This window comes from Leptosomus discolor, chromosome 15, assembly GCF_034619465.1.
Source record: "Leptosomus discolor isolate bLepDis1 chromosome 15, bLepDis1.hap2, whole genome shotgun sequence".
In the NCBI taxonomy this organism is placed as follows: domain Eukaryota; kingdom Metazoa; phylum Chordata; class Aves; order Leptosomiformes; family Leptosomidae; genus Leptosomus; species Leptosomus discolor.
Window position 1 is genome coordinate 14,978,468 of NC_141405.1, and position 25,139 is coordinate 15,003,606.

At 49.0% G+C, this 25,139-nt stretch overlaps 3 protein-coding genes across 3 annotated transcripts; 1 reads left to right on the forward strand and 2 right to left on the reverse strand.

The window, feature by feature from the left end:
- Positions 1-685: 685 nt before the first annotated feature.
- Positions 686-6,567, forward strand: NT5C (5', 3'-nucleotidase, cytosolic). Its single transcript, XM_086473692.1, has 5 exons — positions 686-868; positions 5,202-5,302; positions 5,387-5,447; positions 6,220-6,334; positions 6,425-6,567. Exons 1-5 carry the CDS (start codon positions 686-688, stop codon positions 6,565-6,567), a joined length of 603 nt encoding a protein of 200 aa, XP_086329818.1.
- Positions 6,568-7,829: 1,262 nt separating this feature from the next.
- Positions 7,830-9,481, reverse strand: ARMC7 (armadillo repeat containing 7). Its single transcript, XM_009948281.2, has 3 exons — positions 9,415-9,481; positions 9,190-9,333; positions 7,830-8,201 (listed from the first exon to the last, which is right to left on the reverse strand). The coding sequence occupies exons 1-3, from the start codon at positions 9,479-9,481 to the stop codon at positions 7,864-7,866; spliced, it is 549 nt and encodes a 182-aa protein (XP_009946583.1). The 3' UTR covers positions 7,830-7,863.
- Positions 9,482-15,645: 6,164 nt separating this feature from the next.
- SLC16A5 (solute carrier family 16 member 5) lies at positions 15,646-23,027 on the reverse strand. The gene is made up of 4 exons (XM_009960565.2): positions 22,808-23,027; positions 19,420-19,563; positions 17,536-18,402; positions 15,646-15,887 (listed from the first exon to the last, which is right to left on the reverse strand). Exons 1-4 carry the CDS (start codon positions 23,025-23,027, stop codon positions 15,646-15,648), a joined length of 1,473 nt encoding a protein of 490 aa, XP_009958867.1.
- Positions 23,028-25,139: the final 2,112 nt, after the last annotated feature.

The following is a 25,139-nucleotide window of genomic DNA, read 5'->3' on the forward strand; positions in this document are numbered from 1 at the left end:
ATAGAGGGAAGTTTATTCTCCTTACCAAAAAAAAAAATAAAAAAAAAATTAAACAATAGGCCCTGACAAGGGAGGGGGTGGGAGGGAGACCAAACCATGAAGTTCTCTACTGTCCTGGAGGGGATCTGCTGTGGTAAGCCGAAGCGCTGGATTTGTACAGAACTGGTATGTCCGGTGGAGAAAGTGTGGCTTTTCCACCCTCCTCCTGGAAGATCCAGTGCCTAAAAATACCCTGGCTTTCCAAATCCGTTTTGGAGAAGCCCTAGCCTTAGGTGCTTGACCTACAAAACTGGATTTTCTCTGCCGTGCTTCTCCTCTCCTGCGGCTGGGGGGTGGTGTTCCGCACAGCCGGTGGGAAGCGCGGGGTGGCAGCCGGCTGCCTCTCTTCGGGCCCGGCAGGAGGAGGAAAAGGATCCGCTTCTGTTTCCCCTGCGAGCCCCGCGGCCCGGGGAGCCGGTTCAGCCTCCCCTCGGGGTGCTGCGGCTTCGGCCAGGCCGGGCCGCCTCTCTCGGGGGGAGCACGGCGGCCGCTGACCGGGCCGGTTGGGGGGGGTGGGGGGGGTGGGGAGCGGCTTTTCCTGCCGGTAAACCCGGCTTCGGCGCCAGCGGGATCCCCGCCCACGCTCATGCATAGTCATGAGGCGGAGGCCCGCCCCGCTCCGGCGGGTGGCGGCGGCGGCGGCGGCATGGGGAGCGCGGCGGGGCCGCTGCGGGTGCTGGTGGACATGGACGGCGTCCTGGCCGACTTCGAGGGCGCCGTGCTGCGGGGCTTCCGCGCCCGCTTCCCCGGGGAGCCGCGGGTGGAGCTGGCGGCGCGGAGGGGCTTCTCGGTGCGGGAGCAGTACCGGTGCCTGCGGGAGGACCTCGGGGTGAGCGCGGCGGGGCGGGGGCCGCGGAACGGCGCTGAGGGGCGCGGCGGGTCTAAAGGGCTCTGCCTGCCCCCCCCCATGCCTCGCCCCCGCTGTGGGCAAAGGAGATGTCCTCTCCCTGCCGGCCGTGGGTGCGCGCAGCGGTGGGGGGGTGGGTGAAGAGGGTGCTACAAAGGGTTGTTTCATGCTAGCGGCCTTAATTTGTAGAGGAATAATTAGTGACTTCTTCCAGGAGGATTGCCAGCCCTGTACAAAGGGATGTGTGTGCGGGAGCTGGGAAGGAGGGATTCTGTCGTAAAAATAGCTGGACGAGGCTGTTGGCTGAACCGTCTTCAGCTCGGTCTGTACCTGCTGGTGAACTGCCCCTGCGACGCAGCGCCGGTCACACCCTGCCTAAAGCGCGCTGAGCGCTCTGCGAGGGGGTGTTAGCGGGGCTCCGCAGCAGGATGAGAAATGTAAATATGATCAAGGGGGGTTTGGACAGTGAACGGAGCCCTGGCTCGATACCATTACCTCGGCATGCTCCAACAAGCGAAGCGCACGGTAGGTACATCATCTGCAACAGTATGTAAAAAGCCGGTGCTACACCCTACATGGGCACAAATGGTTGCTATTTTTAATGTTTGTTAATGACTGAGTGAATATAAGAGACGTTTGCAAGGCAAAATCAAACATACTGTGAATCCAGACTTCGCACTTCCTTCTGGTTACCACAGGACAGTCGGGGACTCTTAAGAAACCGGAATGGGTGCTGGTCCAGGCTGTGCCATACGCTTTCCCTGAGAGGTTCATTGATAATTTTAAGATCCTATACCGAGCCTGGGTTTTTTGCTGCTGAGAAATGAGGATTCACATTCATTTGCCTCCTGTTCCATAGCGAGGTACGGGCTCCTGCACCAGTGTGATGGACAGGAGTGCTGGGTCCAGGCAGCATTTCCACAGGCTCCAAACTGACTGAGCCCTAGTCGGTGATTATTGATGCTCAAAACTTCCTGGAACTAGGAACCTGGAAATATAGGGGAGGACGCATGATTGGTTTATCATTTTATGTAAATAGACATGATTTATTGCTTCAGTGAGCATTCCTTAAGTGAATCCCATTTAGGTATATTGGGACAAAAAAAAATCAGGTAATTTAAGAGGTCGTGGCTTTTTATTTGTTCTTAGTTGGAAGGTCTACAGTCTGATCTGTCCTGAAAGGTGCGTTCAGTTCTATTTCTGGCATTCCCATTCCCTAACTCGGTTCATGCTCATCCTTTCCTTCCCAGACCTTACGTGTGTCAATGAAATAACCAGATAACTGGTTTGAATCCCACGCAGATCAGCAGTGGCAGAAAGCTCTTCTCTTGCTGTTTGTTACTAGCCTGGCTTCCTAAGGAAATTAGGTTTATGCAGTTGTGTGTCTGTCTCCCTCTTCAGTAACCTCTGGATCTCTGGGCTGTTTTAGGCACGTTTGGCTCTCTGTGGCAGGTGTCTGCGGTGTCTGTCCGAAACCGCTCGTGGGTGAAGATGCTGTCAGACCGGGGCTGCGGGAGGTTGTGATAATGATTTCCCCGTTGCCCTCTTACCAAGCGTCGATGCTTTGTTAGCGCTCGGCAGCTGCCTCTTGAAACGTGAACCGTTACTTTGTTTTTTCTTTCTTTTTCGATCGTGAGTTGATCATTAATTTCACGTTGTAAATCCATTTCGTTTACAAAGTATTTTGCTCAAGACTTTCTTTACTTGCCTATCTGGGCTCCTGCGTCTGTAGCGATTTTGTTGGTGGGGGTTTCTCTCCCAAGCGTTTCGGATGTGTTACCTGGCCTCAGACAGCTTCAAAAAAAGGGATTCAACATCTGCAGCGGTGGCAAAAATTTCTAGAATTATTTTTAAGTATTGCAAATGGGAAAGCTTAGGGATAGATGTAATTTCTCCAGTTTTGTATCCAAATTGTTATCTTGCTAATGGAAGTTAAAAGGGAATGTTCAGCAATGATGGCACGAGAATGAGGAAAGAAAATTGGTTTACTTTTTTTTTTTTTTTCCCCAGTCACTTTTTTTTGTCAGGGGAGAGGGGAGAAATTTGGTTCTAAGAGTCATCAAATCAAATTTTTTTCTCCAGTAAAGCCAGACTTTCGTGACGTGGTGGAAACTTGCCAGTTTCTGGTGTCTTGCTGTAGGATAAAAGAGCTTTCAGACACAAGCCCTGATTCTGTAATTGAATCTCCTTGGGAATTGCTCCAGGGAATTGTTGCAGAGATCAGTGGGGCTTTGCATGGAAACGGAGATCTGGGCAGATCTGATTGCCACGTCTTCACCTAGACCCTGACCCTCTGCTGATTTGCATGTGCAATCAGGCAGTGCTTCCAGATTCCTGCCTGTTGATTTAGGAGCATTTGTAAGTTATGAGAGCTGAGTGAGCTCCGTGGGCTGGGAGACTTGTTTAATGCTGACTCCTCATCGCTGCTTAATTGAAATGGGTTTTATGTTGATGTTCCGCTGGTGATACAGACCATCAGCTGGACTATACAGCAGTCTGGTGCAATTTCCAAGCGAGGGCTGCCAGCCTGCCTTTGAAGAACACTTACTGAGAACTAAGTTTCCCAAGTTGTTCCATGGCACAGGAACAGACAACTTCAATGCTTGCAGAAAAATGCTATCTTGACACCTCTGAAGGTCACTGCGTGACCCTAGGGAAGGTAAGATTCGTGTGTCTTAGGGTGGAGGAGATACTGGAAGCTTAACCTCTCTATCTGAGAATGAAACTTAGGCCTGGAAGTGGACTCAGCCCTTAATGCTGCTGGGATGGCAGCTGCTGCTGCTGGTGCTTTGTCCTGATGGGTTGTGTGATAAGGGGAGCTGCCTGCTGAAGTGCTCTGATTTAACACAGGCCACGGAACGGTCACCAGGGAGCAATTTTTTAAGTTAACCAACCATAGTTAGATTCGAACCAGTGAACTTCCCCATAAGAGAAGGTACAAGAATGTCTTATCTGTAAATTAAAAAAAAAAAAAAAGACTGGAAGGACTATTTAGAGTCTAGAGACCCAGGAATTGCCCTGGAAATAACTACTTTTCCTTTTAGAGATTAAAGACGCCTCTGCACTGTATCATATTAAATTCCTTTTACCTTTGTGCACCATTTTTGGCTACTTTAGCCTAGGAAAATGTTGCTCCTCCAGTAATCTTGTTTTTTCGTACTTGCACTCACTTAAAAATTATTCTAACTTTAGAGGGAACCTCCTTTGCCACTTGTTTATCATTAATGACTTCTCTGATTCGTGTGGCATCCCACATGCAGGTATGGAAGGTGGGTTTACCCCTGAGAGCAGGTGAGGAGGGAAAAGGGACAAGGCTGTAGTCCCCTTAATCGCACTGCTCAGTCCACCACTAAGGTTGTGTGCTCCGAGCCAGATGAGGGGAGCAGTAGGTGAGACCCACCTGTATCCCCACCAAACTGGGGCTCCTGGGGGCGCACAGGTCAGTTCACGAAGCCAAAGGTTCTTGGGGCAGCACAGGGATCCACCTCGGAATTTCCTGCTGCGGTCTCGCACTCTTTTGAGTAGACTTTGCACCAACACGTTACCACCGAGGAGCAGCTCTCCATGCTGAAGTCAAGATCTGCGCCCTTAACAACTTATTTTAGTGTGTGATTGAAAATCGTAGAAAGCGACACAGAAATGTAGCTTTCCTAGTTCTCCTGTCCTCTTCCTTCCCTCTTGCCCAGTTGTTCTGGTCTAAAAGGATTAACCCCAAATGTGTGGGTGTGCTGAGCTGGCCCCTCTGCTGGGGATGGTCTTTCGCACGGTCACCATATTGCCCTTTTTGTTCTGAAGGAAAAGCGGGCTATTGGGTGGTACGTGTGTCTGCCCACTCATCCCTGGTAAGCTCCTGAGCCATAAGCACATTTCAGTCAAATGTGACAGAGGAGCAGAAGCCTCAAGCTTGTTCCCTTGATTTTCACCAGAGTTAGGAGAGAGAGACCTGCTGGGGAGGGGTGAGGCGTGAGCCACCTCTCTCAGCCACCAGCCAGTCGAGCTGTAGGGCAGTGCTGCGTTCGTGGTGCCGCTCGTGGAGCGGCTTGTAGAAACAAAGCCAGGTCAGGATCAGCTCTGCCTCCTCACTCCAGACAAGCCACCGGAGAGTAACTCCTCGTTCTTGTATGCCTGAGCTGGACTTTTCCTGGATCCCTAAAGGTGAGAAACTCTATAATCCACTCTTGGTGTAAAGCATCACCTCACTCTCTAAAGCGCTGGCCCCTTGATGGCTCTTACTCACGGGGTAACTGGACAACTGTTGTGCACAGGGCTCGGATAAAAGCACGGGCATTGCTAATGGTCCTCGTGTCTCTTGCAGGCTAAGGTAGCCAGCGTCTATGAATCGCCTGGCTTCTTTCTAGGGTTGGATCCAATTCCAGGAGCTCTTGAAGCCATGCAGGAGATGATCCACATGCAGGAGTAAGGACACTTTGCACTCTGCAGCCCTTTTCGATTATCCTATGCACTTTCCCCTGACTGCTAACGAAGGCTGTTCCTTTTCAGCACCGAAGTTTTTATTTGCACAAGTCCTCTCCGGAAATACGAGCACTGCATCGTGGAAAAGGTGGGAGAGAATTTATTTTACGGGTTTTAATGCCGCTTTTGCACAGCCGTGCTGTTTCATACCACCCAAGTTGGAGTCATTCATTTATAAAGACAGTAGCTGGCGCAGGCTGCCAGGCTTCCCTGCGATCCCCGTGTCTGAGGGGCAGCTGCCCAGGCACAGAGTAATAGCGCAGGACGAGGAATCTTGGAGTGATCCGAGCCTTATTGCAGGGCATGTGAGCCCTGTGCTCTTGGAGCTGGCACGTGACGCTGCAGGTGACAGCAAAGGAGCTGGCGTAGCGTGGCCCACAGCGATGGGATATTCCCGGGGGATTCCACACCGGAGAATCCTCAACTGACAAAACCTTACTCTGTCTAAATCCGGAGTCTGAGGTACCCAGCTATGCTGAAAGAGGCCAGTGCTGAGTTAAGAGGAGGCCACAGCATTGGAATTAGTCCAGTCTGCCCCTGGCACAAGGACGGAGCGGGGGACCTTAATCACTGGAATGACTTAGATGGACACAATCCACGTGCTCTGGGCAAGCCGCCAGCGCCGCTCGCAGACCCGGCAGCAATGAGGCATGGCAAGCGCAGCGCTGACTGAGGGCCCTTACAAGTGCAGGTTAAATCAGCGTCCTGGGCCGTGGCCAGTCTCTGCGGTGGGGATTTGCAGACGCAGATGTAGGTTTACGTGGGAAAAGATTGCTGTGCTAGGGCTGATCCGACTTGAGCAATGGGCAAACGGAAAGTCACGGCAGAATTTTCTCCTCTCTTATTTCTTGCCTCCGCAGTATAAATGGGTAGAAAAACATCTGGGACCCGAGTTTGTGGAGCGGATTATTCTAACCCGAGATAAAACCGTCGTATCTGCTGACTTGCTGTTCGATGACAAGGATACCATCAGAGGTTGGAGAAGCATTTGCATCGCTTGCTGTTAGCTGGGGAGGAAACCCACCCTCCCAGCTGACTGCAGCTTTCCTCCCTTGCCCTCCTCAGGCGCGGAGCTGAACCCGAGCTGGGAGCACGTCCTGTTCACCTGCTGCCACAACAGGCACGTCCAGCTGCAGGCACCGCGCCGGCGGCTGCTGTCCTGGGCGGATGATTGGAAAGCCATCTTGGAGAGCAAGCGCGGGCAGTGAGGGAGGAAGGGGGTGCTGTGCTGTTCCCACTGCCGGGGGGAACGACCAGCTCATCCGCTGGCAGGGAAACCCGTTCCCAGGAGGCAGCGAGCACCGTCCGCCCGGGGGTCAGTTACAGTAAGAAATGAGCTGCCCTCGTTAGACGTGCTGCGGAGCTGACTCCTCTCCGGGTTTCTGGAAGATTGCTCTGCATTCCATTAATCCCTGTAGAGTTTTGGATGTTTGCTGTTGGTGAAGAGACACTATAAAATACAAGCAGTTGTGCGTGGTTCGTTGGTTGTTTTTTTTTCTTGCACGTGTGTGCTTTTAACCTCGCTCTTGTTTCTTCTGGGCTGACTGGGGGTGGAGGGGGGAAAAGAGGAAGAAATAAAGCTCTGAAACTTGAGCAGACAGCGTGGGTGTCTGTCAGGGAGCACTGTGCTCAACAGCCAAACCCTTTTAAATTTTATGTATTTAGCCACCCTGGCTTTTGGGTTGCCTTTTGCATCATTGGCTGATAATGAAAGGAGCCCAAGCTGGCTTCAATCTCTGGCCTGTGTGCATGAGTAAAAGTGGGCAAAGGCTGGGCTGCAAGTGCTGTAGAGAAATATTTATGAGCTTATACAAAACTGTTTACACAGCATTTGAGTTAATGTTTTATTAAGAGAAGGGTTTACAAGACAGCTGTTCTCGTGAGCCAGGCTGCCATGAGCCTTTTTTTTTTTTTTTTTTAAATCTTCACCTTTCTCACTGGTGGTAATGAAAGAAAAACAACTTTCCACTTCCTGATTTACAGGATAGCCACAACCTGCCCTGTGTAGTGATTCACTAGCCTGTGCCATGATGATACGATGGTAAGATCGCAAACTGCCAGGGCAGGAACTGCAGGAGGAATAAAGCTTACGTGATGTTTCAAAGTCATTTGAGTTGACACTGAGGAGGAGAGCTGCAGCAAAACCTGCCAGGAACTGGAGGGGATATAAGCTGCCTGATAACCCAAGCAGAAAACTCCCTAATTGCTGGGAAAAGGGTTATTTGTGCAAGCTGGGGGCTGGGCTGCACTTGGCAACCTGCTCTCTAAGAGCCATGACCTGTTCTGTTTTAAATATTTGCTCGCAGTTTTAGCTGCGTGCTTGGCCTGACTGACATGGTAGTGCCCTACCGTCCTCTTTATTAACTAAAATCCGGTGCTGGTATGACCAATTTCCCTCTTTAATGTTTTTCTTGACATGCTCTTGACCTGCTGAGCAGAAAGCGGAGGCCTGGGAAAACAGAGGGAGGTCTCTCTTTCAACAGCTCCGCGCTGTTCTGACAGCTTCAGTCCTTGGGGAGAGGAATCCCCACCGCTGTGTGTTTGCTTAGATTCCTGGCCTCTTCCACTTGCAGCGGCGTGCAGTAATCCTCCAGGAAGACAGTTGCCAGATTGCTCAGCCTTCTGCTGGCCGAGAGAGAGAAGCGAAGCATGCACTCCACCACGGGGAGAGCCGTGGTCTGCTGACGCGACTGCGGCGTGGTCAGGTACATCAGCGTCGTGACTGCCGACATGACCGTCTCCTCGTTGGAGCTGGAGAGGCAGTTGATTATGGGCTCTACCCCATTCGCCTCCAAGATGTAGTCTTTGTTAGTTTTATCCAGGCACAGGTTACAAAGACCGCCTGAAACAGCAAAAGAAAATGTCCAACACATGCAAGACGAACTATTCTTTCCACACCCTCATCTTTTTCATGCTAAGATTCAAATTCACCGCTGATCCCTTTTTTCTAATACAGAAATAAGCATCCAGATTTTCTGTGAGATTTGGATGGAAAATTCTTAACGGCTTCCTGGGCAATCTCTTCTTGATTCTTTCCCCAGATTTTCCACCAGCACATTCCTCCCCCGGTACGTCATTAGAGGGCACTGTTACTGCTGGACGTAACCTCTTCCACGGAGCGAAGATTTCCAGTATCACTTAACCCTAAAGAGGGCTACAAGCCAGCAGTTCACTGCAGATGTTTTAGAGAGCAGAGGTAACAGTCCTAGCCAAGAGGTACAGAAGCTTTGTACTTGAAGCTTTTCAGATGCAGCCATCCCCTGGCATAGCTCAGCCACAAATCTTAAATATCAAATATATTTACTGTCATCTCATGGCATCACTCACAATGAGGATCTGGACCCTTAGTTTATGGTCAGACCACAAGAAATCACCTTAAGGCAGTTCCTCAGAGGACTTAGTAAAAAATTTCAAGTAAATATTCTAGAAGACTGGTTGTCAATAGCAGAATGATAACACTGGACCTGTACGTTATAAATAGAAAAAATGTATGTATTTATGACTGCTTCTCTATAGAAAAGATTTTGATAAACTCATTCAACTACTGTTTACTTACAGTCTTAAAAAAGAAACTAAAATAATTTCTAGAAAGAATAATTTTTAAGCACAGCAGCTATATTAGGGTGAAGAGGAGGTGCCTACCTCCTACCCCTCATCCCATTCCCATCATTCTCCACTGAAGGAGCCCTTACCAGCGCAGCGTGGCTCTGTTTTTCCAGCACAACTCCCACCTGCCTCCCAGGGGGGAAATAACCCCCAAACCGAAGCGTCAGGCCTGGCGTCCCCTGGCCTGTCAGCCCCTTACCAGGGCATTCAGGCGCAGTCCTTACCCATCGCAAACTCCACAAGGGTCTCGTTGTCTTCGGTGAGCATGTCGAGGAACAGATCCAGGACCTGGAGCTGCCGGAGGTACTCATAGTTTTTGGGATCGTAGGCGAAGTTGGCCAGGTTGGCCAGCACCTGCTCCTTGGCCTCTGCAACGGAGAAGCATCAGGTGTGGGGGGAAACACACTCAACGAGAAGAGCATCAGCAAGCAGCGGTGCCCGGGGGTTACCTGGGCTGTCTGTCACCTGGAACTCGGTGACGAGGGCCTGCAGGTACTCCAGCCGCCCCAGCTCCATCCCGGGCACGGCCGCGATGCGATGCTCCAAGCTCAGCCGCTAAAAACCCGGCTCCTGCGAGACACCCCGCGCTCGGCTCGGCTTTCCCCTCCCCTCCCCGGCAGGCCGGGGCACGGGCAGTGCTTCCTCACGGCGAGGCTGCCCCACGGCCGCGTCCCGCGGGGGGGAGACGAGCCGGCGGCGGCGGCAGGGACGGTGGGGACCGTGCGGCGGCCGCCATTTTGTGGGCGCGGCGGCCGCCATTTTGTGGGCGTGTCGCGGCGGCCCGTTGCCCTCCTCAGGCGGCGGCGGCGGCGGCGGCGGCGGCTCCCGGTGTGCGGGGCCCGGGGTCGGTGCTGTGAGGCGGTTCCCGGCTAAAGGCAGCCGGCTGGAGCGCAGGTCCCCGCGTGGGGCGGCAGGCGAGCGCTTTGCGCGGGTGTTCCTTTGCCCGCGGACCGTGAAGCCGGTTACCGATAGCAGCAAATAAATGTGCCTCGGGGTGTCCGACTCTGTGCTTCTATGTGCGGCAAAACTTCGGTATTTAAACACTTTGCTGTGGAAAGGAGCTAAGCTTTCCACACCCACGAGTTACTGGCTCAACAAATGTTCGCGTGTATATATTTTTCTTGCTTGATTCCAACACCGCCGTCCTTCTCCGTTCTTCAGGGTTGGAGCAGCGCGGATAAAGGCCGAGCTGCCGCCAGGCCATGGCCCTGCTGACCAGCTTCAGGGGTGAACCAGTCCTGGGCCGAGCTGCCCGATGGGTCTCGGGGGTCTCCTGGGGCGGTGGGTGTTCGTGGTGGTAAATACGGGACAGGCAGAGGGGAAGGCGATGGCTGTGGAAGGGGCAGCAGGGAGAGGCGGTGGAGGGGATAAAGGTTTGATTGGTTTCAGTTTTAATACGGGATTGTCATTCGTGGGCTAAAGAAGGAGATGGAAGGAGATTTTTTTTGCCTTTTTGTAAAAAGGTGAAAAGATTAGAAGCTGAGGGAAAAGGTAAAAAGAGGGCACGGTATGTGCACGGTAAGATAAATTATCCGGGGGGAAAAAAAATGAGGTGAAGCCAAGGAGTGAATTAAAACAGCAGCAGGTAGTTCAACCCTGGTTGTACAATGCCCTGGTCTCAGCACGAAGCAGAGCAATTACGTGATTCTGAAATAGCACAGTTCCAAGAAACCACTATGATTATAAGTGCTGCAAGTGGATTCAATTGTGGTTCGTGTCATGTAAATCTATAAGGTAAAGGTACATAAATATCATAAACTGGGGGGGGAGTGGACTCTGCAGAAATTTCTGTGGCTTTTATTGAAGCAATTAAATGCATGGATGTTCTGTAGATAAGGTAGGAAGCAGGCTGTGAGCAGATGTGGTCTGTTGTATTATCTCAAATGCAGTTGATTTTCATACAAAACAAATTGAACATGGCCTGGTCTGCCAAATGCGTGGCGTCACTGGCAAGCGTGTTGGGTTGATGATCTCTCCTAGCACCCAGCTGGGTGTAGTAAAATATCTGCCCGTGACCGCATTAAATAGAAGGATGAGCAAAGAAGCTCTGCGGCGTGCGGTAATGCTAAATCTTTTAACGTTGCAATGGTGTGGGAAGCCAGAGAATGTGGAAGTGACGATATTTATTTCTACCTGGTATAGAAGTTTAAGCCAGGCCTATGCTAGCAGCTTCCCCTCTCGTAATTATCAGCTGAAGTCAGTGTATCTCTATGTCTATGTACATCTCTATGTATATGTGTATGTGTATATATATCTGTATATATGTGTATATATATCTGTATATATGTGTATATATATGAAAATGTTCAGCAAAGGTGCTACAGGCTACTGTATTAGAATGTTTTGGTAGTGTATTAACAAATCTCTTTTAATGTGTGCCTTTGTAAGCGGTGTTGACATACTTTAAAGCCACCTCTGTGGGTACGTAGAGAGTGAATGACTAACGTGAGAAAGCAGGAGCAGAGAAAGCAAACACAGAGGAGCTAGTCGATACAAAGAGAAGTGATTAAGGGTACTGGGATTGACTAATAAGGGGTGAAACCCCATATTTAAAGAGGAAAAATGCAGTGACTTCGGTTTGTAAGTACCACCTTTGTGGTCAGTCAGTATAATTTTGCATGCACAGAAGCTGTAGGAACTTTGTCCCCTGGAGTGGTTCCTCAGACAGCTTAGAAAAGGCTGGTGTCTGTGCTGGCTGGGTTTCGGCTGATGCATCTCCAGGTCATGCTGTTCAGTGCGTGACAAGAAGTAACCAGGAGGAGGGGAACACCTGTACTTGTCCTCCTGGGAACTGTGAGCTGCGCTCCTCCTGGCCTTTGCCTTGTGTCGAGTTTAATGAAAGCTGGTTCAGAGATGCGAGAAACATTTTACATTTCATTTGCTGTGTTGGAGCTGCCTCCTGGAGGAGAGTTTGATAACGTCCCCTGGTTCTGAGGTTTTCTGCAGGAGTTACAGACCGTGCTAGTACTGATTACGCGGCTTGCTGTGTTACCAGCTGAGTGCTGGTCTTCGTGCAGACTTACTGCGGGGAGTTTGTGCTGATCATCCAGAAAGATCACTTGGCAGGAGGCAGAGTTGGCTCTTGACTCACACTATATTATTTAATCGCCTGAATGCTCCGAGCACTTGCTGATTGCCAGAAGAGTTAGCACAGAATGGGCTAGTGTAGCTGGGGTATCCACAGCTCCAGGGGCTGGTCTGCTGACACTGATAGCATACCAAAGTCAGGATTCAGTGAATTCTCATTTCTAGTAGTTATTATTTCTTTTCTTGCAGTTACTAGCCAGGTCTGCAGACAGGATGCCAAGCTCTTAATTTGAGTGATTTTGCACTTCTGAGTGAACTTTAGTGTGTCTAAGTTTACTGTGACCTTTCTTTGGGTTTTTATTAAACTTTCCCAGGAATCATAATGGCAGAGCATCTAAGGCTTTTAAGGATCACAATCCTGTAATATTTCAGCATGAACTTCCTGGTGAATGTTTCAGTGCAGTAAGGAAAGGTGCTTGTTGCAAAAATGCTTGCCTTGCAAGGTTAATGATACTTCAAATGATAAAGGGAGCAGGACGGGGTGAAAGGGGACTAGGGAAGCAGGGGCATTTATTTCTGGCCATTTTTTGTTGCTCTGCTGGTTCTCAGAAGTTTATAACCTGGCTGAGGTATTAGTGTTTGTCCATAATTAAAGGCAGGGATATTTTACTGTCTGTAGGTGTTAAAAAAACTGCTTCAGGGGGGCTGTGGCTGCCTTGCATAATGGGACAACCTTAAACTAATGAGAGGAACTTTTATTGCTTTCTTTTTCTTTTGGGCCTCAAGGTTCTTAAGGACTGAGTGTTACTGCTCTGGTACGATAGCTCTGAGGGGGAGTATTTCTCCTGTAGCACGCTCAGTATGCCTGGTCCCTTCAATTACGCTTTACAAAGCTCCTGCTCAAGGCAGCGTGGAGTTCAGCTTCAAAAGAGAGGTAGGAGACGAGAGGAGAGGGGTAATTTTCTTTATTATGGGAGCTCAGACATCTTCTTTACCTGTGGAAACATAGCCTAAAATGTTACCTCTTACCTATCCACGATTTGTTTTCAACTTGTGGTTGTGGATTACTTCTAAAGGGTCTATGGCAAATGACCAGGGGAGACAACCCTGTTTCCAGGCAGCTTAAATTCTGTAAGGCTGTTAGAAAGTTTGTAGTCACCAAGTTGAGAAACATTAAAATAATGGATTGGTGAATTCTTTGTTTTTCTTCCCAAAGCCATCTCTCTGCCCCTGCAAATAAGTCCCAGTGACCCTGGTGTTGAGCCTGGCAGTGTCAAAAAGCAGTTCGATAGAGCACTCTCCTGACTTTCCATCCGAAATTATCTTGCACTGCAGTGCACAGCTAAGAAAGAGTCAAACCAGATTTCTTTGGCGTGGTGTGGGAGGAGCTGATCTCTGTGTGTCAGCTTCAGTTGGTGGGTACTTTATTTTTTTTCTCCCCTCCCTTGTATCTTGCAAGCCTGTGTTAAACTGTGCGTTTCCTTGCTTGTGAGCCAGCTAGGGCTAAAGCGTTGCAGATAGAGCAGTTGGCTCCACACAGAAGATGAATTCTATCGCTCCTTCAACTAACCTTTATTTTCCTGTGATAAATTTTGATGGGTTGTAGCTTACACCATATCTTGCCTGTTTTGCCCGGGACACTTGTAGCAGTGAGAGGACTGGGGACAATATGACCCCGTATTTCTGGAAGAAAACAGAAAGGGAATGTAGAAAGGTGAACAGAATGTAAAACTGAAGAATTACACGCAGAAAAGATGGCAATCTGTTCAGCTGCTTAGCTGTTTTATTTGCAATAGCTAGAAGAGATTTGTGACTTGGTCCCTTTTCATTGTGTTTTTTGAGAGGGAGAAAGCCCCCTCTTTTTCCTAGGAACATACAGCAGTCATTGTTTTGGTAAGCTGGGAAGCACCGGTCCTTGTTTACTTCGTAGTTATGGACTATGTAAGCATTACCCAAGTTAATAAACATGTGTGATGAGAGATTAGGTATGTGTGTTTCCCACTAGTCATCTTATTTAAGTATACGTTTGATTAGGAAATGCAAAGCCTGCTGGTTCAGTAATCCTAGAGCGGTACTGGAGAAGATACTGAGCTGTGGGAGCAGGAACCCTTCTGAAAGGCTGATGCACCTTCCACTGTGAAAGCCAGCTTGAAGCCATTATATTCTCTGAAGACCTTGGAGTCAGTTTTCCAGTGGTTTCATCCAGTGTGGGTTTTTTTGGTTGGTTTGTTTGTTTTGTCTGGGGAAAGCCACGGCTCTAATGAAAGCTGGTTTTGTTGCTAGGGGCTTGGTATAACAGTTCTCAAGAGAAGCACTGCAGTTGAGTTGAAAGCTGTTACTTCTTCCATTTCACTCCCGTTTTATGCTTCCATCTTTCTGATGGTTCTAATGTGTTGGGTAATCTTCATCTGCGTTGCTTTGTGAGCTATTATCCGCTCCTGTCAGATCAGGAACGACACAGAATATAAACTGTTTGCAACTCGAGCTATCATCTTAGTGCTTACAAGTGTAACTCCTGGGAGTGTAGCAAGAAAAGCCACTTACAGTCAAGGCTGCGTGGATATGAAACGTCAGTATCACTGACTTTTCTCAGTGTACTTTCCCCCACAGATTTCTTCGTGCAACCTTCAGCTATAATGAGAATGCTGGTGTAATTAAGTCTGAGTCTAAAACTAAAGAGAGAAATTAATTTACACAAGGGGGAACTACAGTGGCTTTGAATTTGGCCCTGTATAAGGATGCATACATTTATTCTTAGGTCTAGTAATACCTTCACTGCCCCTCCCCTGCAGAAATGGGTCCCAGTTAATGCTGTACAGAAGTGTATTTACACAGGCCATGAATGCTGTTTTATGATACATCGAGAAGCACTTGAGATATCACTAGTTATACAAAGCAGGCACTCTAAGGTTGGGTTTTTTTTTCTTTTTGGTGCTCTGGAGTTGGACCTTTGAGGGTTTGAAAATGTCCTTGGCATGAAGAACTCACGTATATACCTTGTAGGAGAAAATATTTGATCTTACTGGAGACTTGGCTGAGTTCTGCAACCCCTGCAGCAGCCTCCGTATACCACTTAGAGATGTGGAAAATAATAACGCTCTTCCTGTGGAAGGTGTTTGTCTTGCCACCCCCAACATGGGAAGCAATCAGGAAGTTTCGTGTAAGTCTGCACCTAAATTGCGTGTTCAGACAAGGCAATAATACTTCTTCGTGAAAGAGCTACCATTGTGCACAGACATTAATACATTAAATGGTCCAGTGCTACCAAGTGAAATGTGCATGTGAAATTCCAGTGACTTCTTAAAGGCAGTGACTCAAACCAATCGCACGGACAGAGCTTTTGTCCCTCGGTGCTGGTGACCGTGGCTGTTATCCCGTAGTTTGCTCTGGGAAAGCACAGTTCGCTTTGTCCTTCGGCTCTTTGGCGCCGGGTTCTGGGCTCAGCCTGTGGTCTGGATCGCTCGTTTGGAGTCTGACACGGCCCCACAGTGCAGAGCAGAAGGATGACGGCAGTTGTGGAAAGCAGATGCTTGTTTTCTCATCTGCCACCCGGGCTGGGCCTTGTGTAGCTTTGTGCAGGCCACATAATTGTTTGTGTTCCTCTTTTTTGTTTGTTTTTTTTTTTTTTCCCCCCCTCCTTCTTTTCTTTCTTTTCATATGCTTGTGATGTACACGACTGCTGGAGGAGGTTGACTTTCAGACTGTGGTTCAGTTGACATTTCATTGTATTGATACCTGGAGGGATTATCCAAAGGTACTTTTGAAGCCTCTTTCAATTTGTTTTTTTTTTCCAGAGCACAGAAGCTGAGCCCCATGAATAATGCAGCTGATATCAGGAAGAAACTGGAGTTGTAGAAGACATAGTGGAAATCACTAGTTATGTCCACCAAGAGACCTGAAAGAGAAGCCACAGCTTAGGCAAAGAGAAGGTGCATACTGAAGGCGAGTGGGTGACATTGATGTAAATGTTAAACCTAAATCATTTGGCAAACTGCCATATACAAACAGTAAGCATTCACAGACAGTTAAGTTCTCTTCTCTAGGTTCTAGGAGTTCGGGTTTTTTGTAGGCACCACTCAGGTGATGTTTCTGTATAAAGTATTTCTCTGTACACAGAGAAATCAGGAAAGAAAGGAAATTGTAACTTTTCTCCAACCTGCTGATTCATTTTGTTTACTGAGCAGAGGACCCCTGTGCCACTGCCACTCACTGGATTTTGGAATGAGTGACCCCTGTTACATCCTCGGTCAGAAAACACCACAAATAATCAGGGAAATCTCTCAAAAACTGACGTTAGGGTCTCTAAACTGAAAACTTGTGTCTAATAGTGTGTACTCGGGGAGAAGGAGATTCACAGCACAGCAAGCATTGTGACTGACATGGAGTGCCCTCAATATAAAACATTTAGGAGCATGATCTATCAAATGCGTAATTTAACATCAATGTTAGAGATGGAAAGGCGATACTCAGGTCGGATGTGTGAGGCCTTCTATAGGCTGCTTATTTATATGGAAATACAGGAATAATGTTTGTTTGCTGGTATTCTTCAGTAAAGGCTGGTGATGTTTCTTTTCATAGTGCACTTTTCTTTAGCAGATTTTAGGACTACACGTAGAAATGGTGCTGCTTTAACTGTGCTTTGTTTTGCCCACCTGCTACTCCTACCAGAGATGTCCAAGAAAAGACCTTTTTTGCACTTTGGGAAAAATGACTTGACACACTAATGCCAGGGAATACCATGAAATACAGTGCATGTTATCATCCCATTCTTGGAAAAGGCAGTATTTTCCTGCTGAATAGCACACAGGTCATTGTCTGGAGAAGAGAACTAAAGCCTGAACTGAGGATTCATGCTCAGCTTCACATTTCTTCTTTGTTAGTCTTTTGACTTTGCTGCTGTACTGAAGGAGCAGGTGCCTCTTAGACAGTTCACTTAGTGGCATTTGGAGTGAACTGTGAAATCTGTGAATAATTTATTGTTTGGGGGTCATAACTAGCTACTTTCTTGTCTCCAGAGAAAAATTAATACACTCTAGAACTTGGAAAGAGGAGTGAACAGAAGCTTTTACTATAAGGCTCTTGAATAATGTAGGACTGGTAGTAATTCTAATCACTGTTAATTTGTTTAATGGGATGTTAGCAATTCTTTGAGACTTCATGGATAAAACAATGCAAACTCAGAAAGCAGTGAAGGAGTTCAGAGACAGAAAGATCCTACCACAGTAATTCCTCTCTGTGTTCTTGGAAAAAAGCTCTCATTGCTCCCGTAACTACCAAAGCTGCCTACCAAGTGGGTGACCTTTTCGCTGCCTGCTGTTGCTGCAGTGACACTTGGGCAGGTGCAGAAATGACCCTCCTTCAGCTGTGAGAAGGGGCTGGTCGTTCCTTTCCAACTCTCCCTTTTATATTTCTCCCTTTACGTAACTCACCTGACTGCATGGGTTTGGAAACTCCCTTATTTCTCATCTTTACGCTCCCAAACGCTTGTCACCGCTGTCTAAACAACCAATTTTTCCCCAGCCTCCTTTAATCGCTTCTCTCACCTGTGAGAGGCGGTCCGATGAGGAGTGTGATGCTCTCCAGGATGGTGAAGAGCCCTAGAGCACTTGAGAACCTGTCCATCTCCACCACATCCATCAACACCTGGAAGACGAGTGCCCCAGTGCCACTCATGGCTATACTGAGGATGACGCAGTAGATGATGAGCACGCTGAACTCAGCTGAAATGACACAAATGAAATTGCTCAGCCCGCAGAGGAGCACAGCCAGGCTGAACAGGTAGATGCGTCTCCCTGTGAAGACTCGGTGTCCTGAGAGCAGCCCCGTCAGAGGGCGTATGAAGATGTTGATGAACCCGATCACGGAGATGAGGAGGGCCGCCCTGCGCTCCTCCACCCCGTTCTGGATGGCGTAAGGCACAAGGTAGACATGGGGTAATGCAAACCCCATCATCATCCAGGTCACTCCAATAGTGTAAATCTGGTAACCTTTGTTTTGACAGAAGATGTCAAAAGCCAGGTACTTCTGCAGCATCTGGAAGCATGCAGTCCTTCTGGTCTGCTGCTGGAGCTCGGGGTGGGGAGAAGATGCTCCGTTGGACAGCTGCGCCTCTTCTGCTCTTCTCCCTGCCTCCTCTCCAGGCTTGGGTGACTGTAGTAGTGACCCTGATGCAAGCTGAACCGGTCTCATGATGGTTCCACAAACACAACAGTTCAATAGTATTCCTCCAAAGATAAGAAAAGTGTTTCTCCAGCCCATCTCATCCAGCAAGTATTGAGAAAGCAGCGGCCACAGCGTGAAACCAAGAGAGACGCCAGTGGATGCGATGGCATTGGCCAACGTTCGCCACCGTACGAAGTAGTAGCCCAGCACAGTCACTCCTGCCTGGAAGCTGAAGCATGATCCCAGACCTAAAGGTAGGAACGAAAGAGAAAATGACAGTGCACGATCCCTCTGCCTTGTCTTAAACGGCTAAAAGAGCCCAAATCCAGAGTGTACCCACAGATGACTTCATCTGCCACTGAAGCATTTCCTCACCTGCCAGGAAGCACAAGCCCCAGTGATTAATACTCGGAAACCCCGCGCCAGGGAGGAAGAAGGATGTTGTGCATAAATTAAACTACTTGTGTTCCTGGGTACACGAAATATACTGATCTAAGCCGCCTTTTGTCTGGGGCACGCTGCCGTTCCTAAAATTGTTCTGGAATTGTTCGTTAAAAAGTTGTTTTTTATCCTGCATGCAACAAGCAGTGCTGCTTTCCTGACATTTTCATCAGGGCTTGGGGAGTTAGTTGTTTTTCTCTCTATGCAGTGCACTCGGCTTAGCTTGGAAGATCCAACAGGATCAGTCCCAAAGTGACCTGGCGGCAGAAATTAATTTCTCTGTGTTAGAAAAGAGCAAGAGCTGAGCAACAGTCCTGTAGGAGAAATATTTGGAAAGGAAAAGATCCCATCTGTTACTTCTGTTCAAAACCAACACATTCTTTTGTTAGAAAAAGTTGTCTCTGCATTTCCCCAGATTGGGAGTGGTGAAATACAAGCTCAGGGAACTTGGAAAGGACATTGTCCCAACAAATTACCTTCCAAGATTGAAAAAAAACCTCCCTTCTTCAAAGACAAAAGGCTGAGAAGCTGCTAAAAAGATCAGACATATTTGCTCTCCGATTTGCCCTCTGGAGACCTGGAGCTTTTTCCAGAGAGAAGCACTTTGCAGTGAGCTTGGCTGGATGAGGTGTGTGTTAAAGGGGTGTGAAGGGCAAGTCCAGCTGCTCTACGGTTCCTGCTGCGCTGTGGGGCTTTTGATTTGTCCCGTTTCACAGATGAGTGGAAAAACGTGAGCACTTAGTCGGGACTTTCAGCATTTCCCGTCTCTCAGCAGCTCTCAGTCAAGCACAGCAGCTGGGTTTTCCTACCTACCATCTACTCACCGGTGATGAGGCCGGCCGTTAGGTAAAGCTGGCTGATGGAGTTGCAGAAGGAGCTGGCCACCATGCCCACGCCGCTGAGCAGGCCTCCCAGCATCACGGCGAACCTGCAGCCAAAGCGCTTCACCAAGATGCTGCAGAGGGGCCCTAGAAGCAAAGAAGCAAAAGGGGAGCAGTTAGGGAGGAAGGAACTATTTCGTACCTGCTGGACTGCTGCAGTTATCAAACGATTTAGTCTGGAGACCCTGAGAATTGTCCCAGCAGCATAGTATAACAGGGGAGCCGGGAACAGAAAATATATCCCCTGATCCTTCCAAGTGTGGGGTCAACGTGTTAGCTGAAGGGAAGGCTCCTGTGATCTGCTTGGGTTTTGGTCATTAGGTAGGATTTCTAAGCTTCCCTATGATGGATTTTAGTTAAAACTCTTGGAAGTGGAATGGAAGAAGGACCTTCAAGTGCAATTCTGTTCTTACATGATACTGTACAGACCTCCAAACCGCCAGTGGGAAACATGCTTCTCCGCATGCTCTGGCAGAAGAGGATCTGACGGTAGACTTTCTTTGCCTGTTCCTTCAAGCATCCTCAAGGTTTTCCAGGTTTTATTATCCCCCCGCCCCACTTCTGAACACTTAAGGTTATATAAGCAAGTGCAAAATGACCGTAATCTTCAGAATTAAGAGTCAGTCCGTGTAGGGAAAATAACCTGTGGCACATTTGTGACCTAAATCAACGTCTGACTTGAAATAAAATCCACATAGTCCAGCAAACAGTGGCACATTATTAACATTAGGAGTGCAGCTGTCTGTATTTTGATCTGCTTGGGACATTTTCACCTCAGATTTCAACTGGCCTTTGAAAAAGTGTTCAGCAAACTGGTGACTGGATTATTTTTCCTCCTGCTGAAGACATTAAGGATGGCACTGCTGTTTAACCAACCCAAGTATCCAGAAGTCACCAACTGAATACTCCAAAGTAATGAGATTGCCTCTAAAAATCATAAGGGTTTTTCAATATTTGTTCCTGTTAACTTGCTTTCTAGGTTTCAAACATTATTTCTCGCTTGCCTGGGGCTTTTGTGCTTTCCTTTGCAAAAATAATACCAACAAAAGTGCTGCATTTGTATGAATGAATGTCCAGAGAGTTACGTGCGCGTGAGCATCTAGGAGCAGGAACCTGTGAGGGCCCGAACCCGCCTTTCGGAGACAGACAGAGGATCCTGAGGTCTCTCAAGTGGTTCTTACAACAAAATAATCATTAATTGCTTTTACCTAGGAGCACAGCATGGGTAATGAGAGACGTTTGGCTTACTAAGTTATGAGCTATTGTTTGCACTGTGCCCTTCCCTGTTCCCTTCCATAGCTCTGCTGAGCTGAGGTTAGCTCTCCTGCGTGGGACCTTTTCACTGCACTGACCGCTCTGAGAATGGGCTTCTCTGTCCGTTCCCCTTCCTGTTTCCCAATTTTTTCAACAAATGTTTGGTGGTTTTTTCCCTTCAGTTCCTCTGAATTGAGAAGAAAAGAGAGAAGCACCTTTAAGAGACACTGGTGACGTAGCAGAATGCCGTTTTGGGAAAGATTTAAGTACCAAGGTGATGCATGTAACTGGAGAACCTGAATCAAACAGAGCCTGGCCCACCACAAAGGAGGTCAGAAGTGGTAGCAAAAGCTGTACATGCTTGCCCTGAGAGGGAGTTTATTTGTTGTTTTTTCTTCCTGGTTTATGGTCGTGCTACTCCTGCCTTATGCTGTCGGGGGACAAGAACAAGCACTCCTCTGCTGTAACAGCCTGCAGTAGGGGACATAACTGGCAAGCGAAGTAACAACTCTCTTGCAATTCACTGGCTATGCCCTGACAAATTCTGATAGTGAATATAATTAACATGAGGCTATTCTATCCTTGTCTAATTTATAACTTTGGGATCTCTTTTATTGTTTGCCTTTATATTACCTTTTAACTGTGGTTCCAGCCTCCTACAAAACAATTACTTCATTAAAGAAGATAGGGTGGTTGATATTTTCTTGCAGACACTGCCAGACTTGAACTTCCTGGACATGTTGGGACTGAGCTGCTTCTGAGACCCTTTCCCAGAGCCAGCAGGCCCAATTTGGCTCCTTCCCACTAACCGCAGCAGGACCACAGGGGATGGAAGGCAGCACAGGGAATGCCCAGCAGTTTCCATATTCAAAGACCCAAGGACACTGTTCCATTTCTGCTGACCTTCAGTGATCATTCTTTCTGTAGTTGACTTCCCCTGAGGTCTCTTCCCATCTGCACCTTGCAATTCTGGACCCAACTGCTTCTGCTGAGGTGCAGACTCTCGCTCCCGTGTCAGGTGGCTGTCAGCCAAGTCCTGCACAGGAGAGACTGAACCTGCCACAGCCTTCACACCAGCATGACTCAGGACTCTGCTGTTTGGTTTGGTTTGTTTTTTTCCTTCACACTGTAGAGTCACCTTTCACCAGTATTGGAAGGGGGCAGGTATGAACCCAGGGAGCAGCTCAGATACGTGGGCGTCACTGGATATTTTGCTGCTTTTGCTTAGGTGGGGTTTAGGTAGTCTGCCAAATCCGCATGGGAGCTGCACGTGGAGAGGCCAGCAGCAACGCAGACCGTTCATTGGGAAGTCCTTGAGCTGCTGGGATTTGGTTTTCTCTTCTATGCAGAAATGTCCACCTGGGTGGGGGATGCGGGGACCCTGTCCTGTGTAGCTCCCACATTTTCTTTGGAGGGAAAAACAGTGGTTCACTCCACTATCCACGAAGCGCAACCCTCCTTCCACCCCCCTTCACCTGGAGGGTTCTGCCTGACCCACATTCTGCATTAATCCAGCTGTGCTCACGTCCACCCTGATGCCTGCTAGGGTGTGCATTCCGTGCCACCGCCCAAGGAGTTGCTTTTAACACTCTGCCTCAGCTAGCAGCTGGAGGAACTTGGCTTTTGGCATCTTTTCAGCCGTGAAGAACGCAGTTGTCATGTGGCACGTGGAAGGAGACGTGCTCTCGTGGACAGAAGATGACTCAAGAAAGCGCCCAAGCTCCAGTGCTACCTGCCAGCTTAATCAAAGAGCTGCTGTGGGAAATAGTTAAGTTCTTGCTGGTCTGGAGAAGCTGGGCTGAGAAAGGGCTTCAGCTCCTTTGACCGGGGGTCTTGGTTGTCTCTTAGAGTGGCAAAAGGGAGCTTGGTGTCTGTGGACACTTAGCTTTGGACTGCGCGGGCGTGGATCAAAGCGGCCCGGAGATGCTGTGTGCTGCTGACCAGCCAGTCTGCTCAGACCTCCCAGTCCCTTCCACCGCCCGCCCTAATGAAACACTGAAGTGCCCTCGTCATGGCCCTTCACCAGCCCCACGACCACAGGAGGGGGTGGAGGGCGTTCCCTGCGGCCGTCACTTACCGCCTCCGTGCAGCAGGGCCACCATGATGGAGGGGAACCACGACGTCTCGCTATTGCTGGCCTGGAACTCGTGCTGGAGGTCCGTGAAGAAGACACCGATACAGGAGGGGAAGCCCAGCGTCAGCCCCTGCAGCAGCGCTGCGGCAAGCAGGACCATCCATGCCCATCCCTGGTCCTGGGGCTTGGCAGCTTTGCGTGCTCCTCCTCCTCCTTGGGACATGATGGCTTCTTTCTCCTCCTAAACCAGGCTGCTGGGGACGGGAATGCAGCTACCATGCGACCCTCAGTCCAGCAAACAGACCTACGGAGAAGAGCTGGTGGTATTCCCGAGGCTCAGAGGCACCCGTGTGTCCCACACCTTTTGCAGCTGACACTCTAGACTTCTTGCTCTGCATTTCTTCTAGCACCTCCCTTCCTTCTCCCTACAGGATCCTGGCAACAGATTGCTTGAGAAATAACTGCCTTCCCCTTTTATATTTCACAAGACTCTGACCACAGCCAGGTACAGAACAGGACCACACCTCCTCTGAGGTATGAATTGGCCTTACCTAATTCCCGCCCTTATTTTCCCTTTCACCTGCTTTCATCATATGGAGTCCCCTTGCTGGCAATTCCTAAGGTCACTCAGTCCTCGTGCTGAGAAGAGAAGGAAAAGCTCTGCAAATGCCAAGAAAAATAAAAACACACAAAGTTTGCATGTCACAGCTGAGCTCAGTGTGACCCTTTCAGGAAAACTGCACCTAGCTACACAGCGCTAGCAGTGAAAAAATGTTTTTAAAGCCATTAATTAATTAGGATCCAGTGATTGCAGATAGGCTTTCGCTTTACCTCTGGTTAGATCTAGAGCTTCTTCTGAGAGATCCCAGCTCTGATTTCTTTGAGGCTGGCAGCGCAAAACATACAGCAATAGCATTCCCCGTCCTCTCCACATGAATAAACATGCATTACAAAAAAAAAATATATTTGGCAGCTGGATGAGCTTAAAAATAGTGCCTGTAAGGTCACTGCACAGTGCAATATTTATTTAGCACTCAAAGAGTGGGTTTCTTCCAAAACCAATAACTACATTTGAGTTTTGTGTGCAGCTTTAAAAATGAATAATAGGTTGATTTTGCTCATTATTTCCAATATGCCGTGGTGGCAGAAAGTTAGTTTCATACCTCAGGCTGAGACCAGAATTGGCCAAACGAAGGGCAGCGAGCGCGTGGCTGCGTGTGCGGCGCGGGCGGCTCAGCCCCTGTGTGCGCAGCCCGGTCAGCTCGTGGCCCGCGGTTCGATACTTCTGCTTCAGTAGCGACTAAAATCTTTGATGAAGCCTTTTCCGATATTACCCTAGGCATCGCTTCTGTAAACAGGGCTGCTAGGCCAGCTGGAGCACAGCCAGGGGAAAAAAAAAAAAAAAGGGGTGGAGGGGGCCCGTGGGAAGGGGCTCTGAGATGCAAATCACGGTGGTGGTGCTCAGCGCACTTTAATCCTTTGTCCACTTTAGCTGGGCGCAGATAATGCAACTGATTCAAGTGCTTGTCTCTCTGGTGTGAATTAGCTGGATGACAGCCTCAAACCTCTCCCCGGCAACAGCAAACCTGCAAAAAAAGGCAGAAGCACAGCTCCTCTCTGTTCCCAGCCGCCCTGCCCAACTCTTGAGTTTGTCCAGCGGAAGATTTCTAGCTCCTCTCACATCTCCCTGTGCGCCTGCTCACTGGGGAGGACTCTCAAGTGGGGCTGCAGACCCCGTGGCTTTCGTCCACCTTCTGCCCCCGGCTGCAGGACACATTTTCCCTGGGCGGCCCGACCTGCACAGTTGCTGCAAGGACCCTGGGGATGTGCTGCCAAGCGCTGCGTGGCCTCCTTGCTGCTTTCTGCCTGTGTGAAGGTGAAGGAACAAGATTTTTCCAGCACTGGCTTAGCTGGCTGCGCCACACCGAGAGCAGTGCCGCAAAACCTTGGTTTAACCCATCCCAGAGAGGATGGGCGGTGCAAACGTGGAGGGCTGGTGGTGTCGTCGTGCTCCGTGGGCTTGATGTTCTCAGGCAGCCGGCGCTTGGTGTTGAGCAGTGAACAGGAGAGACCGGGGACACCTGCGAAACAGGGAGATTTTCACATCCGCATGGTCATATCATGGTAACAGCACCGGGAATAGGATCGAAGCTCACAGCAATAGCCACACCTGGGTGCCTACTGCAAACAGTGTGCTTTTGTTGGGAGCAGATCAACCGGTGCAAAGGTGCTTCCCTCTACCAGCCAGTGCAGTGCCTGGGGACGCACGGGTGCCCTGGATGGGACAAGGAGGAGCATACAGCGGGTTTCAGTCTGTCTTTCTGGCCACCCTCTG